The following is a 24857-nucleotide window of genomic DNA, read 5'->3' on the forward strand; positions in this document are numbered from 1 at the left end:
AGTCATGGTCGGGTAGTCGGCCAGTGAAGCTTAGTTGAGCTAGACATTTTACACATTCGGTCAACCTGTCTGGTAGTATTGCTTAACATGCTGACTTTTACAATATGTCTGAGGTTGGGCTTGTGCTTATGTGGTGAGCGTCAGGCCGGTCAGTGCTCAGTTTAAGTTGGTGTATGCATAAGCAGTCATGGTGCGTGTTGTTGTTCCTCGTGAGTCACCCCGAGGGCCACTAGACCAACGGGGAGGGGGAGGGAAGTCTGCGTGTGTCCTGTCGTGTTGGCTATGAGTGGTGAGTGGTGGGAGCAAAGAGGCGACTATGTTAATGGCCTCCTGGGGCCGTTTTCCGCAGGTTAGCTGCGGTCACAAAATCAAATGAAGGGCTATAAGCAGGTCAGAGCATGGTGCCAAGGGGCAATAGCTGAACAAGTTGTCATACAAAGTCCCAATATAGACAATGTGTAGCTTGAGTGTCTTTCAGGGTGCTCGTGCACCAGCCCCTTCAGGGGGTTCCAGCCTCGATTGTCGTGGCACAAAAATGTTAGCCCTCTCCGGGTTCCAGTCGTGCGTGGGTCTTGCGGTCTTCTGAGACACCGCCTGTTGCATGCTGTCCTGAGGTAAGCCCAACACTGGCAGTATGTTTCGGGCGTCTTGAAGGTCGTGGACCACGTGCTTGTTTTCGCCCCGTACGATGAGAAGAGAACGGTCTGGGCGCCATCTGTATGGTATATTCTTCTGTCTGAGGAGCGTGGTAAAGGGCTTTAGTGAGCCTCTCCAGGCCAATGTGTCGCCCGTTAGATCCGGGAAGAAAGCTAGCGTATGTCCTTCAAATATAAGTTGCGCCCTCTCTCTGGCTGCTGCCATGGTTGCGGCCTTGTCTTTTCGGTGCTGAAAGCGGATTATGAGGTCGCGGGAAGACGTCGCTGGGGCTTTGGCCGGCTTTGGGATCCGGAATATACTTTCCAGTGGAATGGCCTTGGCAGCTTTTGGTGTGTGGAGGCCGGTAAGTAGCCTGCGCACGTAATGGCGCAGCTCTTCGGTGGGCAAATCGTCCGGTATCCCCCGTACCTTTATGTTGGCGTCTCTGCGCCCGTCTTCCGCTGCGGTGAACCGCCGCTCGAGGACCGTGGTCTTTTGCTTAAGGAGGGTAATCTCCGATTATAGGGATGTGATAGATTGGTCGTGAGCTGTTGAGGTGACTTCCAGGGTGTCCAGCCTCGTGGTGATGCCTTGAAGCTCCGTGCGGAGCGCGGCTATGTCCCCTTGGAGTGTGGTTTGCAGGCCTGCAAGCAGGTTTTTTAGCACTGCCGTTGTGATCGGTGCTCCATCAGGATCCTGGGGTTTGGGCACGGCCACCGGTTGTCTCGGTGTTGCTATCGGGTCCTCTTCCAGGGAGTATTCATCCGATAGGTCAGAGTAGTGGTCGGCGAAGGTCGCCATATTGGGACCTGAGGTTTCGAGGGCCTGTCTCCACATTGCCCCGATGTCATGGTTCTGGCTCGGCCGATCCGGCTTTGGTTTTTTAGATTTGCGACCCATATTCTCTCTGCTCTCTCGTGCTGGTGGTCGTGGTTATATTTAGCGTTTTTTTCGGGCTGTAGCAGCGCTTTTTGCGGTAATTGCTCAGGAGCTCCTCCGCCATGCGACCTCTCTGCTTCGCAGTTAGACTCCGCCCCCCCCTCCCCATAGTCTTCATCCACCCCCTCCCCATAGACTTCATCCACCCCCTCCCCATAGTCTTCATCCACCCCCTCCCCATAGACTTCATCCACCCCCTCCCCATAGTCTTCATCCCCCCATCCCCATAGTCTTCATCCACCCCCTCCCCATAGTCTTCATCCACCCCCTCCCCATAGTCTTCATCCACCCCCTCCCCATAGACTTCATCCCCCCCCTCCCCATAGACTTCATCCCCCCCCTCCCCATAGACTTCATCCCCCCCCCTCCCCATAGACTTCATCCCCCTCCTCCCCATAGACTTCATCCCCCTCCTCCCCATAGACTTCATCCCCCTCCTCCCCATAGACTTCATCCCCCTCCTCCCCATAGACTTCATCCCCCCCTCCCCATAGACTTCATCCCCCCCTCCCCATAGACTTCATCCACCCCCTCCCCATAGACTTCATCCACCCCCTCCCCATAGACTTCATCCCCCCATCCCCATAGACTTCATCCCCCCCCTCCCCATAGACTTCATCCACCTCCTCCCCATAGTCTTCATCCACCCAATCCCCATAGACCTTATCTCCCCCCTCCCCATAGTCTTCATCCCCCCCCTCCCCATAGACTTCACCCCCCCCTCCCCATAGACTTCATCCCCCCCCTCCCCATAAACTTCATCCCCCCCCTCCCCATAAACTTCATCCCCCCCTCCCCATAAACTTCATCCCCCCCTCCCCATAAACTTCATCCCCCCCTCCCCATAAACTTCATCCCCCCCTCCCCATAAACTTCATCCCCCCCTCCCCATAAACTTCATTCCCCCCCCTTACTGTCCCCCTCCCCTTACTGTCCCCCTCCCCTTGTCCCATAATTACTTACCTGTCTTGTAGCATTGGCCGGCAGCACAGGGCGCACCGCGGTAGTGGAACTTGAATTTCATGTTCCGGTTTCCAGCGGGACTGAAAGGAAGTGCGCACTCAGCTTGTGCACACTTCCTTTCAGTCCCGCCGGAAACCGGAACATGAAATTCAAGTTCCACTACCGCGGTGCGCCCTGTGCTGCCGGCCAACGCTGCAAGACAGGTAAGTAAAGCTTCATATTCGCTCCATAAGACGCACAGACATTTCCCCTCACTTTTGAGGGGGAAAAAAGTGCGTCTTATGGAGCGAAAAATACGGTAGGCAATAATCCAATAAGAAGTGCAAGTACCGTAATCAACAACACAAAGTTCATTATTAAGTATTTCTTCAGAGATGCATTAAGTAACATTAGTTCATGAGAATAATCTTCAATAGGAACAATAATCAAGTAGCTAAGGATATTTGCAAAGCAAGAACAGTTCATAGTGAATAAGCATGATGGGAGTTGTCCTTCATGAGATTAGTAGCTTGAAGCACTGAATGTAATTGAAAGGCAAGAAACAGTTCATAGTGAATAAGCATGATGGGAGTTGTCCTTCATGAGATTAGTAACTTGAAGCACTGAATGTAATTGCAAAGCAAGAAACAGTTCATAGTGAATAAGCATGATGGGAGTTGTCCTTCATGAGATTAGTAACTTGAAGCACTGAATGTAATTGCAAAGCAAGAAACAGTTCATAGTGAATAAGCATGATGGGAGTTGTCCTTCATGAGATTAGTAACTTGAAGCACTGAATGTAATTGAAAAGCAAGAAACAGTTCATAGTGAATAGGCATGATGGAAGTTGTCCATGAGATTAGTAACTTGTAGCAATGAAGATTTGAGTAAGCAAGCATTAGTTCATTAATAAATGATATTGCAGACAAATAGCTGAAAGATATACTTAAGGTTAATATGGGTAGTCCTCCAATAGTTCAGAGATATGGTCCACTTGTAAAGTAGCAACGTATCCGTTCTCCAGTAATCCTTTATGGCATGCAGCAATCCTTGCATTTGTTCAAAGGCTGGAACGGCTTGTCTGAGCTTGTGGAGAGGTAAGTCTGGTGGAAGTAGCTCCCAGTAGCTGAGCCTGTGGAGCCTGCGGTCTCGCGGAGGCAGCTCACACGTTAGCTCACTCATCAATCAATCACTAAGCACCCTCTCTCTGGCCCAGTCTCCCTAAATACCGTCAGAGCTGTGTCAGAGGGGGGCGGGGTCCGGCTCCTCACCGCTGAGTGCCGAACCCGGAAGTGTTACTCCATGACAATCAGTGAGCCTATTTCTGTGTATCAGCGAGCTTGTGTTTTCATGTCAGTGAGCTTATGTGTATCAATGATATTGTCTCTGTGAGCCTGTGTTTTAATGAGCTTGTGTCAGTGAGATTGTCTGTGTCTACATGTGAGTATGCTTACTGTACAATTCAGTTTTTTACCCTGGACGACCCAATATTTTGAATTAGAAAAAGAAACATACTAATAATGTGTGTGTATATATATATATATATATATATATATAATATGTACAGTCTTGCACTCCACTTACTGGTATTTGTGCATGTCAGCATTAACAGATCCCAATAGGTATAGATAGCACTCAGAGTAATGAAATAAAGCTCAGCTTTTATTGCTCAAAGTTTTAAAAGATCAACGTTTTTAGTTTGCACTGAAACGGGATCGGCTAATACAGTAAAAGATAATTTTATATACCCACCACCAAAACATTAACTTACCAATCAGTGTAAGGATTCCATCTGGGATCACCGGTGCCCGGGTTGAAAGTTGCCCCCGACTGCATCATCACACTGCGTCCGGCGTCCTGACGTCACCAGAGGCCATCGCCTTGGTTACCGGACAACAAGTCCGTTCCGTGTAGCAAAGTCTATTACTAGTGACCTGCACTTGTTTACTGCTGAACAGCATGTTATTGGACATGCCTGCGACATAAGGGAATCAAAATAAAAACAAAACCTCTCACACAGCTGGACGGGCTAAGCTGAACAGGACATAAAGTCCTAAGTCTCAATATATACACTATGTATATAGGAGCCAATGAGATAATATGGCACTAATTCGAGTATGATATATATCCCCACCATCCGCCCCCCCAGGTAGTGGGACTCTGTCAATCATTAATATATTAGTATACCCCATCTAGGAATCAGGAAAATCGGGTACAAAACTGCAATTGTAGTACTCTACAATAATTCCACACTAGTTGAATACCAAGGCTACTGTACATTAATGTAATAAACCTTACGCACAAGACTGCTAAGGTAATATACTCAAAGTTAAACATGTGAGTATCCACACCATAACGGGGTAGTGAGACTCAGACAAGAATTATTGCATATACTGGTAAAGCAGACAAGCCTATCCCCCAGGGTGGGCTGTCTCGCTTTTTATCCAGTTCTTATGCCCAGAATAAATAAACACACCAACATTAAAATTAATAGCCTTTGATCACATTCCCCCCTTACAGAGGGGTGGAGATAGAAGCAAACTTCTACACCAGCATGAAATCTACTGACTCGGCCATTGCAAACTTCTGCAATGGCCGAGTCAGTCACCTGATCTCAACCCGATCGAGCATGTATTTCACTTGTTGAAGACAAAACTTAAGGAAGGCCCCACAAACAAACAACAACTGAAGACAGCTGCAGACTTCAAACAGTTGTTGTCTGCAAAGGATTCTTGACAAAGTATTACAAATTTACCTTTTATTTATGATTGTGTTAATTTGTCCAATTACATTTGAGCCCCTGAAATAAGGTTACAATTCCTAAACATTCAATACAATATTTTTGTTCAACCCCTTGAATTAAAGTTGAAAGTCTGCTCTTTCAATTGCTTCTCGGTTGTTTCATTTCAAATGCATTGTGGTGGTGTACAGAGCCAAAATTATATAAATGGTGTCAGTGTCCAAATATTTCCTAACTGTTCCTTGTTCACTAATTCCAATAAAGACTTGCTCAGTTATTATTGCTCAGTAAAAATCATGTGTTAAACCTACCAAAGAAAATATTAGCATTCTCTTTTATTCCAGCTACAATTTGTCCACCTCCTTTTCCAATACGGAATGGCACTTTTCATCCTCTAAAAGATGAATACACATACCTGGACTCTGTGAGATATTCATGTGATGACCCCAAGAAATTCATGAATGGTGAAGGTTCAATTTACTGCAACCAAAATGGGAGCTGGAGTTCTCCTCCTCCAGAATGTGTGGGTAAGACATTGAAATAATTAAGAACTTACAAAACGCTATATTCTTCAAGCAAATAACTAGCTCGTAAACCTTTGTCTGTAACCCACATTCTACAATAGAAAAATTGTTTAGTGACCCATTATTCTAATGTAATTAATTAAAAATTGAAGAATGTTTTGGAATTAATGTTACTTACAGAGTAATTCACTAAAGTTCAAATGGCCCCATACACTACAGGGAATGAAAAATGCAAACATTGAGGTCCTGATTTAAAAACTATTAACTATTTGGCCTCTTGCAACGCTCAAGACCTCACAATCCCATCTTATACTCGGCCACATTCGGCCTACATGACGAATTGTCAGGGCAGTGTCCTCCACATTCGGCATTGTCTCATCCAGCTGTCATTTGGCCACATGTTATTAATAGGTTCTCGGCTTTGCATGTTTTATTTTCTGTAAACAACTCTGTTCATATAGATTTGTTATTGGCATTGTATATTTTATGGTTAGAACTCCTTGCAGGCATTTGGTCTGCGTTCATCCACTAAGTTTCCTTATACATCGCATCCTCATTATGTTATACGGCACAGTTTGCATTTTGGCCAGTTTGCCCACATATTTGCATTGGATGGCTTAGGTATTACAGTGTATTTCACTGTCATTACGGTCTACCTCCTTTCAGTTCTCCTCATTCAGTACGGTCTATTTAAGCTATAGAATTAATTATGATGTCAATGTTAATTCTAGCGTTTACAGTTGATAGTGACCTATTTTTCTTTCACTCTAACTTATGTGTATGCATTTGCAAGTATTGACCAACCTCCTAAGCATGCCACATATATTCTATAAAGGCATATAATTCTGTTCAGGGTTGTCTTCTTAGTTCTCATGATTATCCTGCCTCTTACATACTATAAATGTTATACTTATAGGTCTCAGTTATTCTCAGTTATTAATCTGAATAGGTGGGTATTACATACATTACGAATAATATTGTTAGGTTTGGGTCCACGCTATGACCCTGCCAATTCACAGTGTTACTCTACACCACGCTTATACATTCCATTCATTTGTTGTGTATTAGGTTCTTGATTTCTGAAGTCAGGAATTCTGGTAATTATATAGATGAATCATTGTCTGTTTACAGAGGCCTGATAGTAGTGGTCATACAAGACCAACACCCATCCTCATTCTCGGAGGTAATTCGCCCCTTGACCCAACGCATAGCTACCTGCCTCGCAAGGTTGCATAAGTAGGCCCTCACCGGTCACTCCTATTCTATCTTATGCTGATAATTGTCACTGAGAGGCCAACACTCCACCACATCGTTCAGTGGCTTCAACTCCTTTAGGTCCAATGCACAGGTAGAGCCTCTCAAGCCACTTGGCAATTAGCAGGGTCTCACCTGTCACCATCTAGTTAATATTTTGTATTCACTAGATGGTGACAGGTGAGACCCTGCTAATTGCCAAGTGTGTACATAATGTACATCACCCCCCACCACCCTCAGCCTCACCCCTCACCCTCACCATCACCCCCCACCACCCTCAGCCTCACCATCACCCCCCACCCTCAGCCTCACCCCCCACCCTCACCATCACCCCCCACCATCCTCAGCCTCACCATCACTCCCCACCCCCACCACCCTCAGCCCTACCATCACCCCCCACCCTCAGCCTCACCCCACCACCCCAGCCTCACCCCACCACCCTCAGCCTCACCCCCACCACCCTCACCATCACCCCCACCACCCTCAGCCTCACCCCCCACCCTCACCCCCACCACCCTCACCATCACCCCCACCATCCTCAGCCTCACCCCCCACCCTCACCATCACCCCCCCACCCTCACCATCACCCCCCACCACCCTCAGCCTCACCATCACCCCCCCACCCTCCGCCTCACCCCCCCCCCACCCTCACCATCACCCCCCCACCACCCTCAGCCTCACCCCTCACCATCACCCCCACCACCCTCACCATGACCCCCACCACCCTCAGCCTCACCCCCCACCACCCTCAGCCTCACCCCCCACCACCCTCAGCCTCACCCCCCACCACCCTCAGCCTCACCCCCCACCACCCTCAGCATCACCCCCCCACCACCCTCAGCCTCACCCCCCACCACCCTCAGCATCACCCCCCCACCACCCTCAGCATCACCCCCCACCACCCTCAGCATCACCCCCCACCACCCTCAGCATCACCCCCCACCACCCTCAGCATCACCCCCCACCACCCTCAGCATCACCCCCCCACCACCCTCAGCATCACCCTCAGCATCACCTTCAGCATCACCCCCTCACCACCCTCAGCATAACCATCAGTCACCACCCTCAGCCTCACCCCACTCACCATCACCCCCTCCTTCTCACATCACCCCCCTCTCTCTCTCACATTACCCCCTCTCACTCTCACATTACCCCCTCTCACTCTCACATTACTCCCTCTCACTCTCTCATTACCCCCCTCACTCTCTCATTACCCCCCTCATTCTCACATTACCCTCACTCTCACATTACCCTCACTCTCACATTACCCCCCCTCACTCTCACATTACCCCCCTCACTCTCACATTACCCCCCTCACTCTCACATTACCCCCCCCACTCTCACATTACCCCCCCCACTCTCACATTACCCCCCCCACTCTCACATTACCCCCCCACTCTCACATTACCCCCCCCACTCTCACATTACCCCCCCCACTCTCACATTACCCCCCCCACTCTCACATTACCCCCCCTCACTCTCACATTACCCCCTCTCACTCTCACATTACCCCCTCTCACTCTCACATTACCCCCTCTCATTACCCCCTCTCACTCTCACATTAGCATCACCCCCCTCCCTCTCACATTACCATCACCCCCCTCCCTCTCACATTACCATCACCCCCCTCCCTCTCACATTACCATCACCCCCCGCTCCCTCTCACCATCACCCCCCGCTCCCTCTCACCATCGCTCCCTCTCACCATCGCTCCCTCTCACCATCGCTCCCTCTCACCATCGCTCCCTCTCACCATCACCCCCCACTCCCTCTCACCATCACCCCCCGCTCCCTCTCACCATCACCCCCCGCTCCCTCTCACCATCACCCCCCGCTCCCTCTCACCATCACCCCCCGCTCCCTCTCACCATCACCCCCCGCTCCCTCTCACCATCACCCCCCGCTCCCTCTCACCATCACCCCCCGCTCCCTCTCACCATCGCTCCCTCTCACCATCGCTCCCTCTCACCATCGCACCCCCGCTCCCTCTCACCATCACCCCCCGCTCCCTCTCACCATCACCCCCCGCTCCCTCTCACCATCACACACCCCGCTCCCTCTCACCATCACACACCCCGCTCCCTCTCACCATCGCACCCCCTCTCCCCCGCTCCCTCTCACCATCGCACCCCCTCTCCCCCGCTCCCTCTCACCATCGCACCCCCTCTCCCTATCACCATTACCCTCCCCTCTCCCTCTCACCATCACCCCCACACCATCACCCCCCTCTCACCATCACCCATCTCTCCCTCTCACCATCACCCCCCCTATACACACACAACACACTTCAAGCAGCTACCCCATACACATAGGGTCTCAGACAAAAACGCAAACATGCTCACAGAGACATACATTCACACACACAAGGATACTCTCTGTCAGACACACTCTCAGGCACATACACAGGTAGACAGTGCATCAATGTGTATATGTGACACTTTTTTGTTAGTGGGGCCTCATGTTTGCATTTCGCCTAAGGCCTCATAAAGTCTAGAGCCGCCTCTGGATCCAACAGACATAACATGACTGATTTGCATGCCATGATGACTTTAGTCTTGTCATCTATAGGCCAAATTAATGACAGACTTGAAAGACTGTAATGAGGAAATTTGGCTGTTACTCCAGCCATATCGGCCATCACTGGTCAGCCAAGTCTTCCTGTGTTACAACAGGGTAACACAGTACAGGCATACCCCACTTTTAAGTGCACAATGGGACCAAAGCATGTATGTAAAACAAAAATGTACTTAAAGTGAAGCAATACCTTTTTTCACTTCCCAATGCATGTACTGCATTGCAATAGTAATTTAGAGGCATAACTGATACCGCAACTGCAGATTAACAGTGATTTTATTTCTAGTGATTTATTTAGTGATTTCCAGTGGGCTTTTATTCATTTAAAACAATCAGTAAAAAGAAAAATCTTGTTCCAGATTTATCTTTAATGTTTTACTCATCTGACAACCTTAAACTATGACGAAAAGTAAAATAAACCTGCCCACTGGGCCATTTTCTGCCAATACAGTGCCAATTTATATTTGTTAGCAGTTTAGTTGCACACTTTGTTTGGAAACACCTCTTCATCACTTTAAGCATTTATGGTTTAACTTTGAATCCTCAGAATTGTGGCCAATGCAGCTAAGCTGCTAAGTCATAGTTATAGAAAATGACAGGGTAAACTCTTTCACTGGATGGCAGTCGATTGCAGAATAAGGACAATGTAGGGGCAAAATATATATATATATATTTTGCCTTAATGAAAGCTATTCCAACATTGTACACATTGATAAAACACACCTTAAACCATATTTTTTTTAAATCTAAATACATTTTATAAATCATAGTTTCTTTTGAAGTTTGGCAAATAAAACATATACGTATATTTCTACTTCTACTCATCTGATAAGATGTAGTAACATTTAATTTCAGTTAATATGACAGAGCAAGTAGAGAAGAGAATGGCAGAGCTTATTCCTGCTGGCATGATATGGCATGACATTCAATGTTTACATGCTGTGCTTTTCCAGAATTGAATTCTATATACTTGGCATTAATCTACATTTTTATATTTGTATAACAGCTGTTGATTGCCCTATTCCAAATGTGCCCTATTCAAGAAAGATATCAGGATTTACTACTCCATACTCACTGAACAGTGTTGTGATTTTTGATTGTTATAATGGTTTTCGTATGAATGGAACCAGCACTGTAAAATGCAATATTAAAAGCGAATGGGAGCCTTCACTACCAGACTGTCTTGGTAAGTACAGCTTTATACTCATTTTATTTTTCTTTCAAAAATGCCACCAATATTAGTCTTTAATCCATTGTTAAGACACAAGGACCAGAGTGGTTAAATGAGAAGTCTGGAACAAATATAAAGAGTGAAACTAGAATAATAACATGTGGGATGAGGGTAAGGACTTGTATGTACGTAGTGGGCATTGGATGAGATATCCCATTTAAACCAACCATGAACTCTCCAAATAACGACAGACACTAAAACTTTGGATATAACAGGCCACAGCATTTATTAAAAATCAAAATACTGTAACGAATCCAATTTGTATAAAACTGTACAACATAACTTATCATATAAATAACGGTGCATAATGTCATACAGTATGCTCTTAATGTACTCAAAACGTCCTTGCCAATCTAACTCACCCCAAAGGATCTTCCCCTCTGCATAATAAATTCCTCTTCCCTTTTGGGCTCCCCACCAGCCGGCTTTTAGCTCGGTGGGGGCCCGACCAAAATGCTCCCCACCAGCTGGCTTTTAGCTCGGTGGGGACACGTCCAACCTGGTACCCCTTACGATTTACCATAAGCGACAGGGGAGGATGAGACCCGGCCATTATCCCCTTACTCGTCTACCCGCAAACCATCTCCCACCCTATTTGGCAAGGACAAACCATCTCACAACCCAAGGCCTGTTCCACCACCTCCAGGATCGCCAAATTAAAGAGGTCGAGCCCAACCTCAGTCAAATGTACACCATCCGGGCGAAATTAATTGTCCGCCTCCTTTTCAAAGACCTGATGGCGATTGTTGAGCAAGATTCGACAAGGCAGGGAATTCGCCGGGCCCACATACAGAAAGTCGTCTAGATCCCGACTCCTGACGCACCACCCATTTCAAGAATGTAAAAACAGGATATGTACATTCAAAGTAAAATCAGGATATGGAACAGCCCATCGGTAGGCACATATCCATGTAATACCGACCATCGAAAACACAACCAAAGAGGTGATGGCCGGATGCACTGGCAACAAGCGTAATGCCGATTCCACGTCCGCCTTTGCCAGCAATGCCCCAGGGCCCGCCACCCAGACCATGCGAACAGCTGCATAGAATGAAGCGTAAGACACCCAACACAGCTTCGCAGAGATATCTACATTTACAGAACTCCCATGAGGGTATGATAAATGATGAATTAAGTTACATTTCCCCGCCTCCTTCTTGGGCACCACACCCAAGGGGGACACGTGCAAATTGGGCAGTGGAGGAACATCAAAGGGCCCCACCACATGCCCCAGCGATACCTCCTTCTGAAGCTTGTCCAGGACCACTTTAGGAAAGTCCTGCACCGACTTCAAATTCCGAACCACCCCCAAGGGCGGGTGCTGCGAGAAGGGAATCCAGAACCCACGTTCAAAGCCCTCTATAAGTAATCCAGCTTCCCAATTGTTTCTATAGCAGCCGAGCCAGGGGCACATCTTGTTTACGTCCACCAGCATCATCACCCTTAGCTCCCAAGTCGTCCTTGTCCCCTGGCTTACCCTGTTTAAAGCATCGCGAGGCATAGTGGGCACCTCCGCAGTGGGAGCATTCATGCTTAAACTGGCACGATGCACCCCACTTGCCTTGACCGTCATTGAATTTCCAACCTGGTTGCTGATGTATGGCCGATGGGCTGCCCTCCCCCAAAGAAAGGACGAAATCCCCCTTTGGTGCGCCACCAGGCGAGTCATGATGGAGAGCCAGAGGCCAATGTCCATCTAATACCACAATATAGAGGGGCGAACCTCGAGCCGTCGACAAAATTGCTCGTCATATAGCCACCAACCCTGGCCACCATAAGTATGACAAGCGTTCCATATGGTGTCCTGATAACAGAACAATGCCTTCTCCCCAATCACGCTGGCCAAAATGGCGCCGAAAGACTTGGGAATCTTCCCATAGCAACATTTTTCCTTATCTTTATCAGACTCTTTCCCATTCTTGTACCCCAGAGGAGGACTGTCCTCCAAGGGCAACAGTGAAAATATCTCGACAAATTCCCCTTTCCAGATTTTTTCCCTAATTTTCGGCTTCAGATGCAAACCCAGGGCGCCCAACCAGCAGATATACGGCGCCCCTTATGCCACGTCCACAACACCCATTGGATCCTCTAAATCCCCAGGGTTGCTCACCATCGAGGGGGCCGCCAACCCACCAAGGGGGCCGCCAACCCGCAACCAACTGCCACTCTGGGAACCAAGCTTACCACCCCACCTGCCTGTGAACCCGCCACGGGGACAGAAGTTACCACACAGAGCGCAGCTGACTATCCAACCCCTGGGGCCCCTGCATCAGCGCACCCCGCTCCCACTGAGAAAGGACACCCCGCAATTCCGACATAAACCCACTTAGTCCTAATTTCCAACCTGGTGGCGCCCCTGGAAGTCGGAGCAGACACCTGGGAAATGGAATCCTGAGACTGCACTGTGGTTCTTATGCTCACAGGAGCTCCAGACGCCAACTGCTGGACAGATCCGGCAACTGTACCCTTAGCCTGACGAAGTAGTGGAGAGTCAGTGAGCCCACACCCCAGATCAAGAGGCTGCCAAAACAGGTAAGGACAGGGAGAGGAGGGGGCCTCAGGAACAGTCCAGACAGGTGTAGCTGAGCAGGGGAGGGAGAGAAAAGAGGAGGAGGGGTAGCAGAAGAAAAAGGGAAACTGCAGGAGATGCATGCCACGCGCCATGTGGCTCATGTGCATGGACCTGTTGCTAAATCTGGCCCGGGCTGCGACTCCCATACTGGGCTCGAGGAGGGGCACGTGAGCTCAGACGAGCCAGAGGGTGGGTGAGCTGACCCGCGCTAGCGCGGCCACCCAGGGAGGATTGCTGCGGGAATGGAAACAGGGGGAGCCACACCGCGGGTAGGGGAGACCGCACCGCCAGACGGCTGGGGCTGGAGTAGGCAGAGCTGCCGTCCACCGTCCACTGCTGCTTCAGCCCTGAGGGCTGAACGGATGGCCTCAACATCCATGTCACAGGCCGAAATCACCAACAGGTCCAAACAACAGGAGGAATTTCAAACTGTTGCTGGCCCGGATCCCAAGTGGAACTGATGTCAGCTTACTTTTTCACCGCCTACTTCCTCACATCCAACACTCCCACACATAAACAGCCAATCATAATTCATTCATTCCCACACTCATACATGTGCCCTTGTCCGCTAAGCTGTGCACTCTCCCTTGGTCCTGAATGCAGATACTACAGGCTGTCTGCTCAACAGCTCTGCAAGGGTTAAATGAATCGAATACAAAGGGAACTAAAACAAAACAAAGAGAATGGAAAGGTTCATACCAAGACTTTAAAGTAGCAACGCTTAAAGGAACACTAGAATGTTAGCAATACAAAACTGTGTTCTTAACACTATAGTATCCCACTACTCCCACCCCCTCCCCTCCCCAGCAATGAAGGAGTTTAAAACACTTACCTGATTCTAGCGCTGAGGACCTTATACTATATGAAGCAGCAGAAAGTGCATTTAGTGGCTGTCTGATAGAAAGCCAATAGAGGCAGTCTTAGTCCTGTAATATAAACATTCTCTAAAACTGCAATGTTTTTACTTACAGGGTTAAGGGAACAGGGGCTCTGGACCCAGACCACTTCAATGAGATTAAGTGGTCTCGGTGCTATAGTGTAAATTTACCTATACAATAACACCTCTTACAAGAGGATGAGTATGGTATCTGCATGTAACCCTCTGGTCCACAGGTTTCATTCCGAGGATTAACCTACATCCTGTGTCCTATTATTGATATTAAGTGGTCTGAATGCGTAGTGTCTCCTTAAGGACACACGTTCTGTAATAAAAGGGAATCATGACGGAATATTTCCATCATGTGTCCTTAAGGGGTTGAGGTCAAAATGGACAAACCGTAATAGAAAAATTCTGTCAGCTATGCTTCCAGTTTCTCTTCCCTGGCCTTAAATTTGAAGTTCAATTTGAATTTACCTTAAATTCTCTATTTAGCAAAAACCCTGCAGACTCTTGTCAGAGCAGTATGTTTCATCTATTTAGCTTACTGTTGAATTCATGTTTCTTGTCATCATAACTGATTCCAGTTGTCCCTTGACTTTTCTGATCTTTAGAGGCAGATCTATGTATTTTGTCTTTGACTATGTTTGCTTATCTGATATTGAGTACATCTGGTGTCACAAAGTATAGAGGATTTACATCACTGAGAATGCCAATGATAATTGCCAATACAAATCCCAATTATAAAACCAATCACAAACAGCTGTTAAAGATTATATAAGCGCTATATATATATATATATACATATACACACACTTTTTTTTAAAAAATAAATTTTCTGCTCTTTTCAGCTGCCTACTGTAAAGAACCTACATTGATTAATGGATATACCACTGGAACCCCAACATCCTTCCATGATACTTTGGAAAAAGGATATAATGTGGGGGATACCATACAAATGAAATGTAATACTTGGTATTCCTTAAAAGGAGACTATAAAATAACCTGTGGATCTGATTTCATGTGGAGTCCTGCTGTGCCTATCTGTGAGAAATGTAAGTGTGCATTCTTTTTTGTGAACACAAATATATAGGTATTAATAGAGAACTTAATATATTCTTGTGCAAATCAAGATTTTCTATCAGGTTTACAGCTTAATTTCTTTCAAAACATTGCTTTATTTGAATATTTTTCTTCTGTTTACTTGTCCATCACCACTATCCCAATTTATATATGAACTGTACTTTTATTTTATATTTCCAGGTAGATAAAGGAAGCTATAGCATCAAAAATGTCAATTAGAGGTGTAAATACACAAAAGACAAAAAGTACACAATGTCTGGTATTTACAACGCATATGTTATTCATGTATGGCTCTGAAATATTTCCATTATTTGTGAAGTCTGAAATAAAGTGATCCCTCCGAATTCTCTGGGCTGGTGTTCTATCAAAACCCCCTACCCCGTAAAACTTCTCTACCCACATCTGTCCCCTGTGCTGCACATGCACGCTAGCACTCCTGTTGGGGTAGGGAAATATGAGGGAGGCTGGGAGTATGCCGATGATGAGGCATCAGCTGGACTGGGAACTCTGGGAACAAGGTGCTGGAAAGTAAGTAATGCTTGCTTCACACTGACAATTTAAGTTAGTACATTTACTACAGCACAGGCAAATGGGACATTTACGGTTAAGTGAGGGTTAAATAAACAAATTTAACCTCTCTCGCTCCTTACCCTGACCCTTTGGGGTAAAAAGCAAATAACCCTTGACATAATTCTAATTTTAATGTTTTTCCCTTGGTACACTAATCTCTAAATAAAAAAATGCCTCCTAATTTTAACCCCAACATTAACCCTAAATGTCCCATGTCCTGTGCTTAGTGAATGCACGAACTATAATGTAAGTGTAAAACCTTCCAGGACTTTGCTGTGAAGGAGTTCCCAGTCCAGCTGATTTCTCATCAATGGGAGTATGCACTGGTCTCGCACATGCTCCCAGCCTCCATCAGGTTTTCAAGCCAATTATGAGTGCTAGCGTGCATGTTCAGCACAAGGGACAGATGATACCCCTCACGGAAGTGACGTGGGTAGGACATTTTGATAAACAAACAACCGGCCCAAGAAATCTTGTTGCCTGTGTCCAAGGATGAAATGCCCAAAACCATGCCCACTAAAACACGCCCTCATACAATGTTATATGATGATACATAAAACTAAAATTAAACTTAATGATCAGCTGATTCACTTTATGTAGCTTGCAAGTGCTGTCATAATGCCTCCATATGGTGCCCTTTCCCAGCCCCTCTCTGTGTCGTGGTCCCCTTCTCCAGCCCCTCTGTGTATTATTGTCCCCTTCCCCAGCCCTTCTGTATATCATTGTCCCATCCCCCTCTCTGTGTTATTGTCCCCTTCCCCAGGCTCTTTTGTGTACCCTCCTCCCTTCTTCCCTTGCACACCTATTTACTTCAGTTTATGTAGTGTGGTCAAGCAGATCGCAGTAGAGGAGCTTATTTTTCCTCTACCTGGACCAACAGTTCAGTTCTCTCACTTAGAACTTTCTTTTAGACCATGTAGAGAATAAAGATTCTCTACCTTGGACCAGTCGGCTCAGCTATACTACATGAAGTGACTGGCTGTGCGCTCTCCTCCTGCCGGTCACCCAGAGTCTAGATATTGCTCCCCCATGGCTTTATGGCCTAAGGTGGCCACCTGATGGTAGCACTTGCCCTGAGCTTTTACCTGAGTCTCAGACTGCTCTGCGACAGTCCCGGCTGTCAGGCCTGACTTGGGCTGTGAGAGAGCGTCTTCAGGGCAGCGCCTGTGTGACGGTAATATCAGGCCTGCTGCTGTCTGAACTGCAATTGCCCCCGATTTCAGAAAATAATATATATACACACACATTAACACAAACTGTCTAATACATACATTCATACACACACACACAAATTACCTAAAACCTTTATCCATACTTGCACACTGACTAATACATACAACACAATCTCTCATCTTTCTCTGTCTCCAACCAATAGCTCCCCCAACCCCACTCCCTCTGCTGTTCTACGCTCATTCACACCTGCTACAGTGGAAGTGGTCTCTGCTCCAGTCCTTCTGCCCCACAACCTGTTCCATTGATCCTATTCCCTCGTATCTCATCTGCACTCTGTCTCCTTCTATTGCTCTGCTTTTCACTACTTTTCAACCTCTCCCTCTCCTCTGGAATTTTTCCTTCACCCTTTAAACATGCAACTGTAACCCCGATTCTGAAAAAGCCCAACCTTGAACCTAACTCCCCATCCAGCTACCGCCCTATCTCGAGTGAGTCTTGTCAGTCTGTTGAAACGGCTGTGACCAAAGTGTCTAATGATTTAATCGTTGCTAAATCTTGTGGTCACTATTCTGTCCTAATTCTCCTTAAACCTTTCTGCTGCTTTTAACACTGTTGATCTTCACTTTTTCTCATACTCCATAGTCTTGGTTAGAGTTGAGCGAACCCAAACTGGAAAGTTCGGGTTTGTACCGAACATTACAGTTTTTGGACCCCGGATCCGAACACGGACATTTCAGTGTATGTTCGGGTTGGAGTTCGGTGTTCGGCGATTTAATGGCGCATTCTGAAAGGCTGCATGCCAGCCAATCAACAAGCGTTTGACTGGTGTGCCCTTAGAAGCCATCACAGCCATGCCTAGTAATGGCATGGCTGTGATTAGCCAGTGCAGCATGTGACCCAGGCTCTATATATAAGCTGGAGTCACATAGTGCCGCACGTCACATGAGCTCTTATTAGTGTAGGGAGAGGAGGCTGCAGCTGTGAGGGACAGATTAGGAAAGAATTCTGGTGTTTAATCTGCAAACTACAGCGATTATTTTTGTGGGTGCTATACAACATTTTTGTACCCTGCCCTGAGCCCTGTGCCACAGAGAGTGCAGTGCACTTGCAACTGCATGTGAGCCAGGCACATTACTTTAATCCTGTTCTGGTAGCTCAGTGGGCAACATCTAGGCATTTTTAAATACTGCAATTTTTTGGGTGCTAAATAGTACATTTGTGTACTGCATTTCTTGCAGTCCAATCAAACCCTTAAATACTACTGTTACATTGTTGGTTTAAAAAAATCTAACTTTTTTGTGCTAAATAGTACATTTGTGGCCTGTGGTGCACTTCATATCTGAGAGTCAAACCACCACCTCATCCGGTCAGTGTAACACCTTCACTACCAACTTCAGCACAGCCAGGGGGAAACGACAGCAGGCTGTTTTAAAACTCATATGTTTGGGGAAAAAAACTCACACTCCGCAGGAGCTGTGGACGGGCATGGAACAACAGACTGATGAGTGGTTGTTGCCACTGAGCCTTAAGCCCGGCCTGGTGGTGTGTGATAATGGGCGAAATCTCGTAGCAGCTCTGGGCCTAGCTGGTTTGACGCACATCCCTTGCCTGGCGCATGTGCTGAATTTGGTGGTGCAGAAATTCCTGAAAAACTACCCAGATATATCAGAGCTGCTGCAGAAAGTGCGGGCCGTCTGTGCGCGCTTTCGGCGTTCTCACCCTGCTGCTGCTCGCCTGTCTGCGCTGCAGCGTAACTTCGGCCTTCCCGCTCACTGCCTCATATGCGACGTGCCCACAAGGTGGAACTCCCCCTTGTACATGCTGGAGAGACTGTGCGAGCAGCAGCAGGCGATAGTGGAATTTCAGCTGCAGTACGCACTAGTCAGTCGCTCTTCGGAACAGCACCACTTCACCATCAATGAGTGGGCCTCCATGCAAGACCTGTGTGCCATTTTGCACTGTTTCGAGTACTCCACCAACATGGCCAGTGCCGATGACGCCGTTCTCAGCCTTGCTATCCCGCTTCTATGTCTCCTTGAAAAAACGCTTGATGGAAGAGGATGTGGCACAGGAGGAAGAGTAGGAGGAAGAGAGGTAATTTCCACGGTTATCCGGTCAGTCATTCACCAGTGGCTTGGAGGGTGGGTTCCTGCACCAGCATAGGCCAGGTACACAATTGTCCAGCCAAGGCACAGTTCTTGAGGATGAGGAGGAACCGTGTTCACAGCAGGGTGGCACCCAACGCAGCTCGTGGGCATCACTGGAGTGTGGCTGGGGGGATATGGAGGAAACAGACAATACACCTACCACAGAGGACAGCTTGCCTCTGGGCAGCCTGGCACACATGAGCAACTACATGCTGCAGTGCCTGCGCAACAACTGCTGGTAGACGCGCTGCTGAGGGCATTCCCAACTGACACCGGGGGCTCAGTGGAAGCACAAGGTGAAGGAAGAGGTCGCCAACGCAGCTGGGGCACCGCCAACACCTCAGAAGGCAGGGTTAGAATGGCCGAAATGTGGAAAAGCTTTGTCAGCACGCCACAACAACCAGCACCACCATCTGATATGGAACGTCTTAGCAGGAGGCATAAACTTTCATTGGGATCTTAACTATATACACACACATATACACATATACATACATATATATTTTTTCTAATTATTTTTATTTACATATAGGGATATATATATATATATATATATATATATATATATAAAAAATTCCGTTCTAGGTGTATTTTGATATAACAAAATTTCACATATATATTTTTTAATGACTTATTTTTTTATTTTTCATTTTTACGTGTATTCTACGTGTATTTTGATATTAATGTATATTAATATTTAAATATACTTAGACCGTGTATGTGTAAGTGTGTGTGTATATGTGTATGTATGTATATATGTGTATATATATATATATATATATATATATATATTTATACACACACTTAGATTATATATACATATATATATATATATATATATATATATATATATATATATATATATATATATATATATATATATATACACACACAAGTATATATTATTTAATTGTAAACTTTTTAAAACTTTATTTTACTTTATTACAGGCAGCAGGGGGACTACCTGTCATTCCAGACACTCCCCCTGCTGGCACTGTTATGGACGGCTATTCCGTCCGTGTTAACGTGAGGTCCTCGCAAGGATCTTGCGATCACATGGCCCAGGAGGGCCGGATCAGACGCAGGGGGACTCCCTGGGATGCCAGGCAAGTCCCCCCATCGCGATCGCCGGCGTGGGATCGCCAGCGAGCAGGCAAGTCCCCAGGACGGCTGGGATGTACTATGCTGCTGTCCTTAAGGGGTTAAACACATTTGTTTCTACACTTCAAGTCTAGGCTGATGTTTCAGGAATTAGTACCTATAATCACTGCTTCACTGGGTTTGTGAGAACTACAGCGGATATACTCGCCGGAGTATAGGGGATCCATTACATTTATGTGACCCAAGTTGCAAAATTTCAAATATTCTTAAAAATGCTACTTCTTTTGATGACTGAGCTTCTGTACTAAGTTCATCCACCAGGTCAGCTTCCTTGCTGCTACCAGGGGACTCTGGAGCGCTTCAAAACCAGTTGCTGAAGCTTGACTGGAATTGCCGAGGACCTCTTCCACCGGACCATGCTGCATCTCTCTTCTTCCAGGCAGGTATCTTCCCCTCTGTCTTTGCCTTTTCTGTTCCTCTACCAGGCAAGTATCTGGAAACGTCTATTTGTGCTGCCACAAACTAATGCCTTTACAAAGGCCGTTGTGGCTCTCATGACTAGCTCTCTCTTAACATGTCCCTGGGTTCAGTGCAGCCAGAAAACAGCCACAACAACTCTGTTACTGGAATCCCTAAGCAAATCAGACAGGACACGCCATTCCCAAGGAAAATAACACACAAAACTTTATTTTTACTCAAGACTAGGCTGTCACGAACGCACCCTACTTCAAGAGTGTGCATGACGTAGTTGTGGTGGTGAAAGGGTTAAAGTACACTATTTGTCTGCACTAGATGGGAAATAATGACATAACACCACCCACACTTAAACATAATAATATAACTACTACTATTTTAACGCTGCCACCGCCAAGACAATTTATAAATGGGGTGCCTTGGTGCCCCAGGTAAATCAATAATTAAAACCCACTAAATACAAATTCGCACAATATTTAAGGAATTGCAAAAATACCAATTAGTCTCTTCAGGTAACGTGATCCTTTACCAGACAAAGGCAGAACTTAATAAAGGAATATTTATTATGAGCAAAAAAATAGTCACGGTGCATACAAAAATATAGATGACAAGCAAATTATTTACACCAACAACTAGAGATGTCGCGAACTTCCTGCCGAACCGTTCGCGAACTGTCCGCCGGCTAACAATAGCGTGTTCGCGGCGAACGAACATACGCAATTTCCGGTCCGCCCCCTATTCGTCATCATTGAGTGAACTTTGGCCCGGAACCTCACAGTCAGCAGACACATTCCAGCCAATCAGCAGCAGACCCTCCCTCCCAGGATGTGTCTGCTTCCGGGCCAAAGTTCACTCAATGATGACAAATAGGGGGCGGACCGGAAATCGCGTATGTTCGTCCGCCGCGAACACGCTATTGTTAGCCAGGCGGACAGTTCGCGAACGGTTCGGCAGGCAGTTCACGACATCACTATTTATGAACCCTAGTCACACCTCCCTGCATGTGACTTGCACAGCCTTACATAAACACTTCCTGTAAAGAGAGCCCTATTTAAGGCTTTCTTTATTGCAAGTTCTGTTTAATTAAGATTTTCTTATCCCCTGCTATGTTAATAGCTTGCTAGACCCTGCAAGAGCCTCCTGTTTGTGATTAAAGTTCAATTTAGAGATTGAGATACAATTATTTAAGGTAAATTACATCTGTTTGAAATGCTCTGTCAATCATAGCCAGGGGAGGTGTGGCTAGGGCTGCATAAACAGAAACAAAGTGATTTAACTCCTAAATGACAGTGAATTGAGCAGTGAAATTGCAGGGGAATGATCTATACACTAAAATTGCTTTATTTAGCTAAAGTAATTTAGGTGACTATAGTGTTCTTTTAAAGTAAAAAAAAATGTCCACTACACCTGGAACAAACCAGAGAAAAAAAATGATCCCACGCTAAAGTTCAAAATATGCCTTTTGAATTACCCCAGCGTGTATTCTTTAATAAATAGTATGTGTTTGTGGAGAAGTTTGAATAACCAACCAGCTAAACTACTCCGAAATGGAACATGGACACACCGTAAAACTTCAAAGTTAGAAACAAACTGAATGGCTGCGTCTCAAATGTGCTCCTTCAACATCCACATATATCTGGCAAAGGTACATACGGGGGTATTGCTGTACTCAGTCGACATAGCTGAGCAACATATGAAGTATTATACAGTCGTGGCACACATAAGGTTTGCAAAATATACTGTGCAAACTCACTTTGTGTGTCAAAAAGGAAGAAAAAACGCTTATGCCACTACACTTGGTACAAGCTAGCGGAAAAATGATCCCACGCTAAGGTACAAAATATGCCTTTTGAAATACCCTGGGATGTCTTCTTTAAGAAATGGTATGCCTCTATGGTGTAGTTGGAATATGTAGCCTGCTCAAGTGCTCTAAAGTGGGACATAGACGCATAAAAACCCTCCATGAAAATTCACACTTAAAAACCTTAACTTGTCACTTCTCTTTTACAGCACTGTAACTTCACAAAAAAGTGTCTAGTTCATACATTGGGCATATTGTTTTACTCAGAAGATGTAACTGAGCATAATTTGGGGGGTTTTATGACAGTGGTACATATCAAGTGTAAGAAATACTGAGCAAAAATGCAACATATATGTAAAAATGCATTTTTTTCCCTCACCACAAACATTGACATAAATTGGTGAAAAAATGGTGACAAGTTAAGGCCATATAAGATACCCTGGGGTGTCTGCTTTATCAAATGAAAGCCCTTTGTGGGGTTATTTGAACAGTCACACTGCTATAATACCCTAAAATGAGACATAGGCCTGTCAAATCCATCTACGAAAATTCTAACTATAGAAACTGAAATAGCATTGTCTCTTATATGGCATTGTAGCTTTACAGAATAGTGCCAAAGGCATGCAATCGGGGTATCGTTATACTAAGCAGATGTAGCTGAACAAAATATGGGGTTCTGTGCAGGAATAGCACACACCAGCTTGACGGAATACACATTACAAAAACCTTGTTATATGTGTATATGCCAAAATAGAGAAAAAACACAATTTTTCTCCAATATTTAGCAGAGAATGGCGATGAAATGGCTATGTAAAAAGTGTCAAACTAACCTTAGGTAAATAGCCTGTGATGTCTACTTTATATAAATATATATCTTTGTGTGGCAATTTTGTTTTCTTTGATGGCTACTAAACCTACAAGACAAACATACCAACTTCTAAAATTGTTTCACATTAAAATTGTATTTTAGTCCTTGTATTTTGTGGCCTGTAACTTTCAAAATAAGCTGAAATCCTATACATATTATGTACTCTATAAATCATGACACATAAATGAATTTATTTTTAATTACTTTTTACCCCCATTTTTTTTGGCATTCTTTATAATTTATGAGATCTTGGCTATGTATATGTGACATCAAATTAAAGCTGTTTGCCCTCTAAAAAACTGTATATAATATGTGTTGGTGCAAAAAATGACAGAGATGCAAATTGCGTTTGAACACAAACAGCAAAAAATGCAAAAATGGCTTTTGTCCTTAAGGGTAAGACAACCTTTTGAAGCTGTGTCCTTAAGGGGTTAATTATTTTTTCCTTGTTTGTTCCATGAAAGGAACATATTCAAAGTAGAGTTCTAATATATGCACAATGTGGTTTTAAACAACATAACCAATTAAATGCTCTGAATATCAGACTTATAATTTGAGGCTCGTTCAAAGGACCAATATATGCACAATGTGTTTAAATAACATGACCAAATACTTAGAATATCGGACTTATGAACTGAGGCACACCCACTGGGCTGCTTTAAATTACGATGGACACAGGCGGAGGATGTGATCTGAGGAAGCCAGTAGTGGCAAAACGTGTAATCACGCCGTATGTAGTAACGTAAGCACGCAATTACGCTACATTGAGTACGAACGCTACTACATGGGAATCCAGAAGTGCAGGCTACTGGGATTACTGAGGAGGACTTTTAGTCAGTGACCGCGATCTGCTAAGTCTGATCGCAGTGACAGCTTGTCACTGCGATCAGAGTTACTATGTGTCAGCCTGTTGGCAGGATCCCCCTGCAGATCGCACTCCCCCTGTGGCCAATTACCGTGATCACACAGTGTGTGTATGTATATATTATATATATATATATATATATATATATATATATATTCACACACACACACACACACAAATGTATTTTATTTTAAAACATGTTTAATACATTTTTTTTTACACCTCCCACCAGCAGAGGGACTATCTGACAGCCCAGACAGTCTCCCTGCTGGCAGATCCACAGCCATCTATAGGGGGCCATGATTTGCCATGGGAGGGCTAACTGGGCTGTCAGGCAGTCCTCCAGAAGAGGATCGCGGCAGAGGTGAGTAGTTGGAGGCTCCAGGGGCTGAAAGCCGTTACGACGTTCTATGCCCCCGCAACGGCTTTAAAGCCCATTTAAATGGGGACGGCATAGAACGCCGTAACGGCGTTAAGGGGATAAAG

General features: G+C 45.7%; 1 protein-coding gene across 1 annotated transcript in view; it reads left to right on the forward strand.

The window, feature by feature from the left end:
- The window catches only part of LOC134608448 (complement component receptor 1-like protein), a 35688-nt gene that overhangs the window by 4152 nt on the left and 6679 nt on the right, over positions 1 to 24857 (forward strand). Inside the window, exons 2-4 of the mRNA XM_063451261.1 lie at positions 5602 to 5784; positions 10616 to 10795; positions 15141 to 15344. Coding sequence (XP_063307331.1) covers positions 5602 to 5784; positions 10616 to 10795; positions 15141 to 15344 — 567 coding nt within the window. The remainder of the gene's footprint in view (positions 1 to 5601; positions 5785 to 10615; positions 10796 to 15140; positions 15345 to 24857) is intronic.

Source organism: Pelobates fuscus, chromosome 1, assembly GCF_036172605.1.
Source record: "Pelobates fuscus isolate aPelFus1 chromosome 1, aPelFus1.pri, whole genome shotgun sequence".
Classification (NCBI taxonomy): Eukaryota; Metazoa; Chordata; class Amphibia; order Anura; family Pelobatidae; genus Pelobates; species Pelobates fuscus.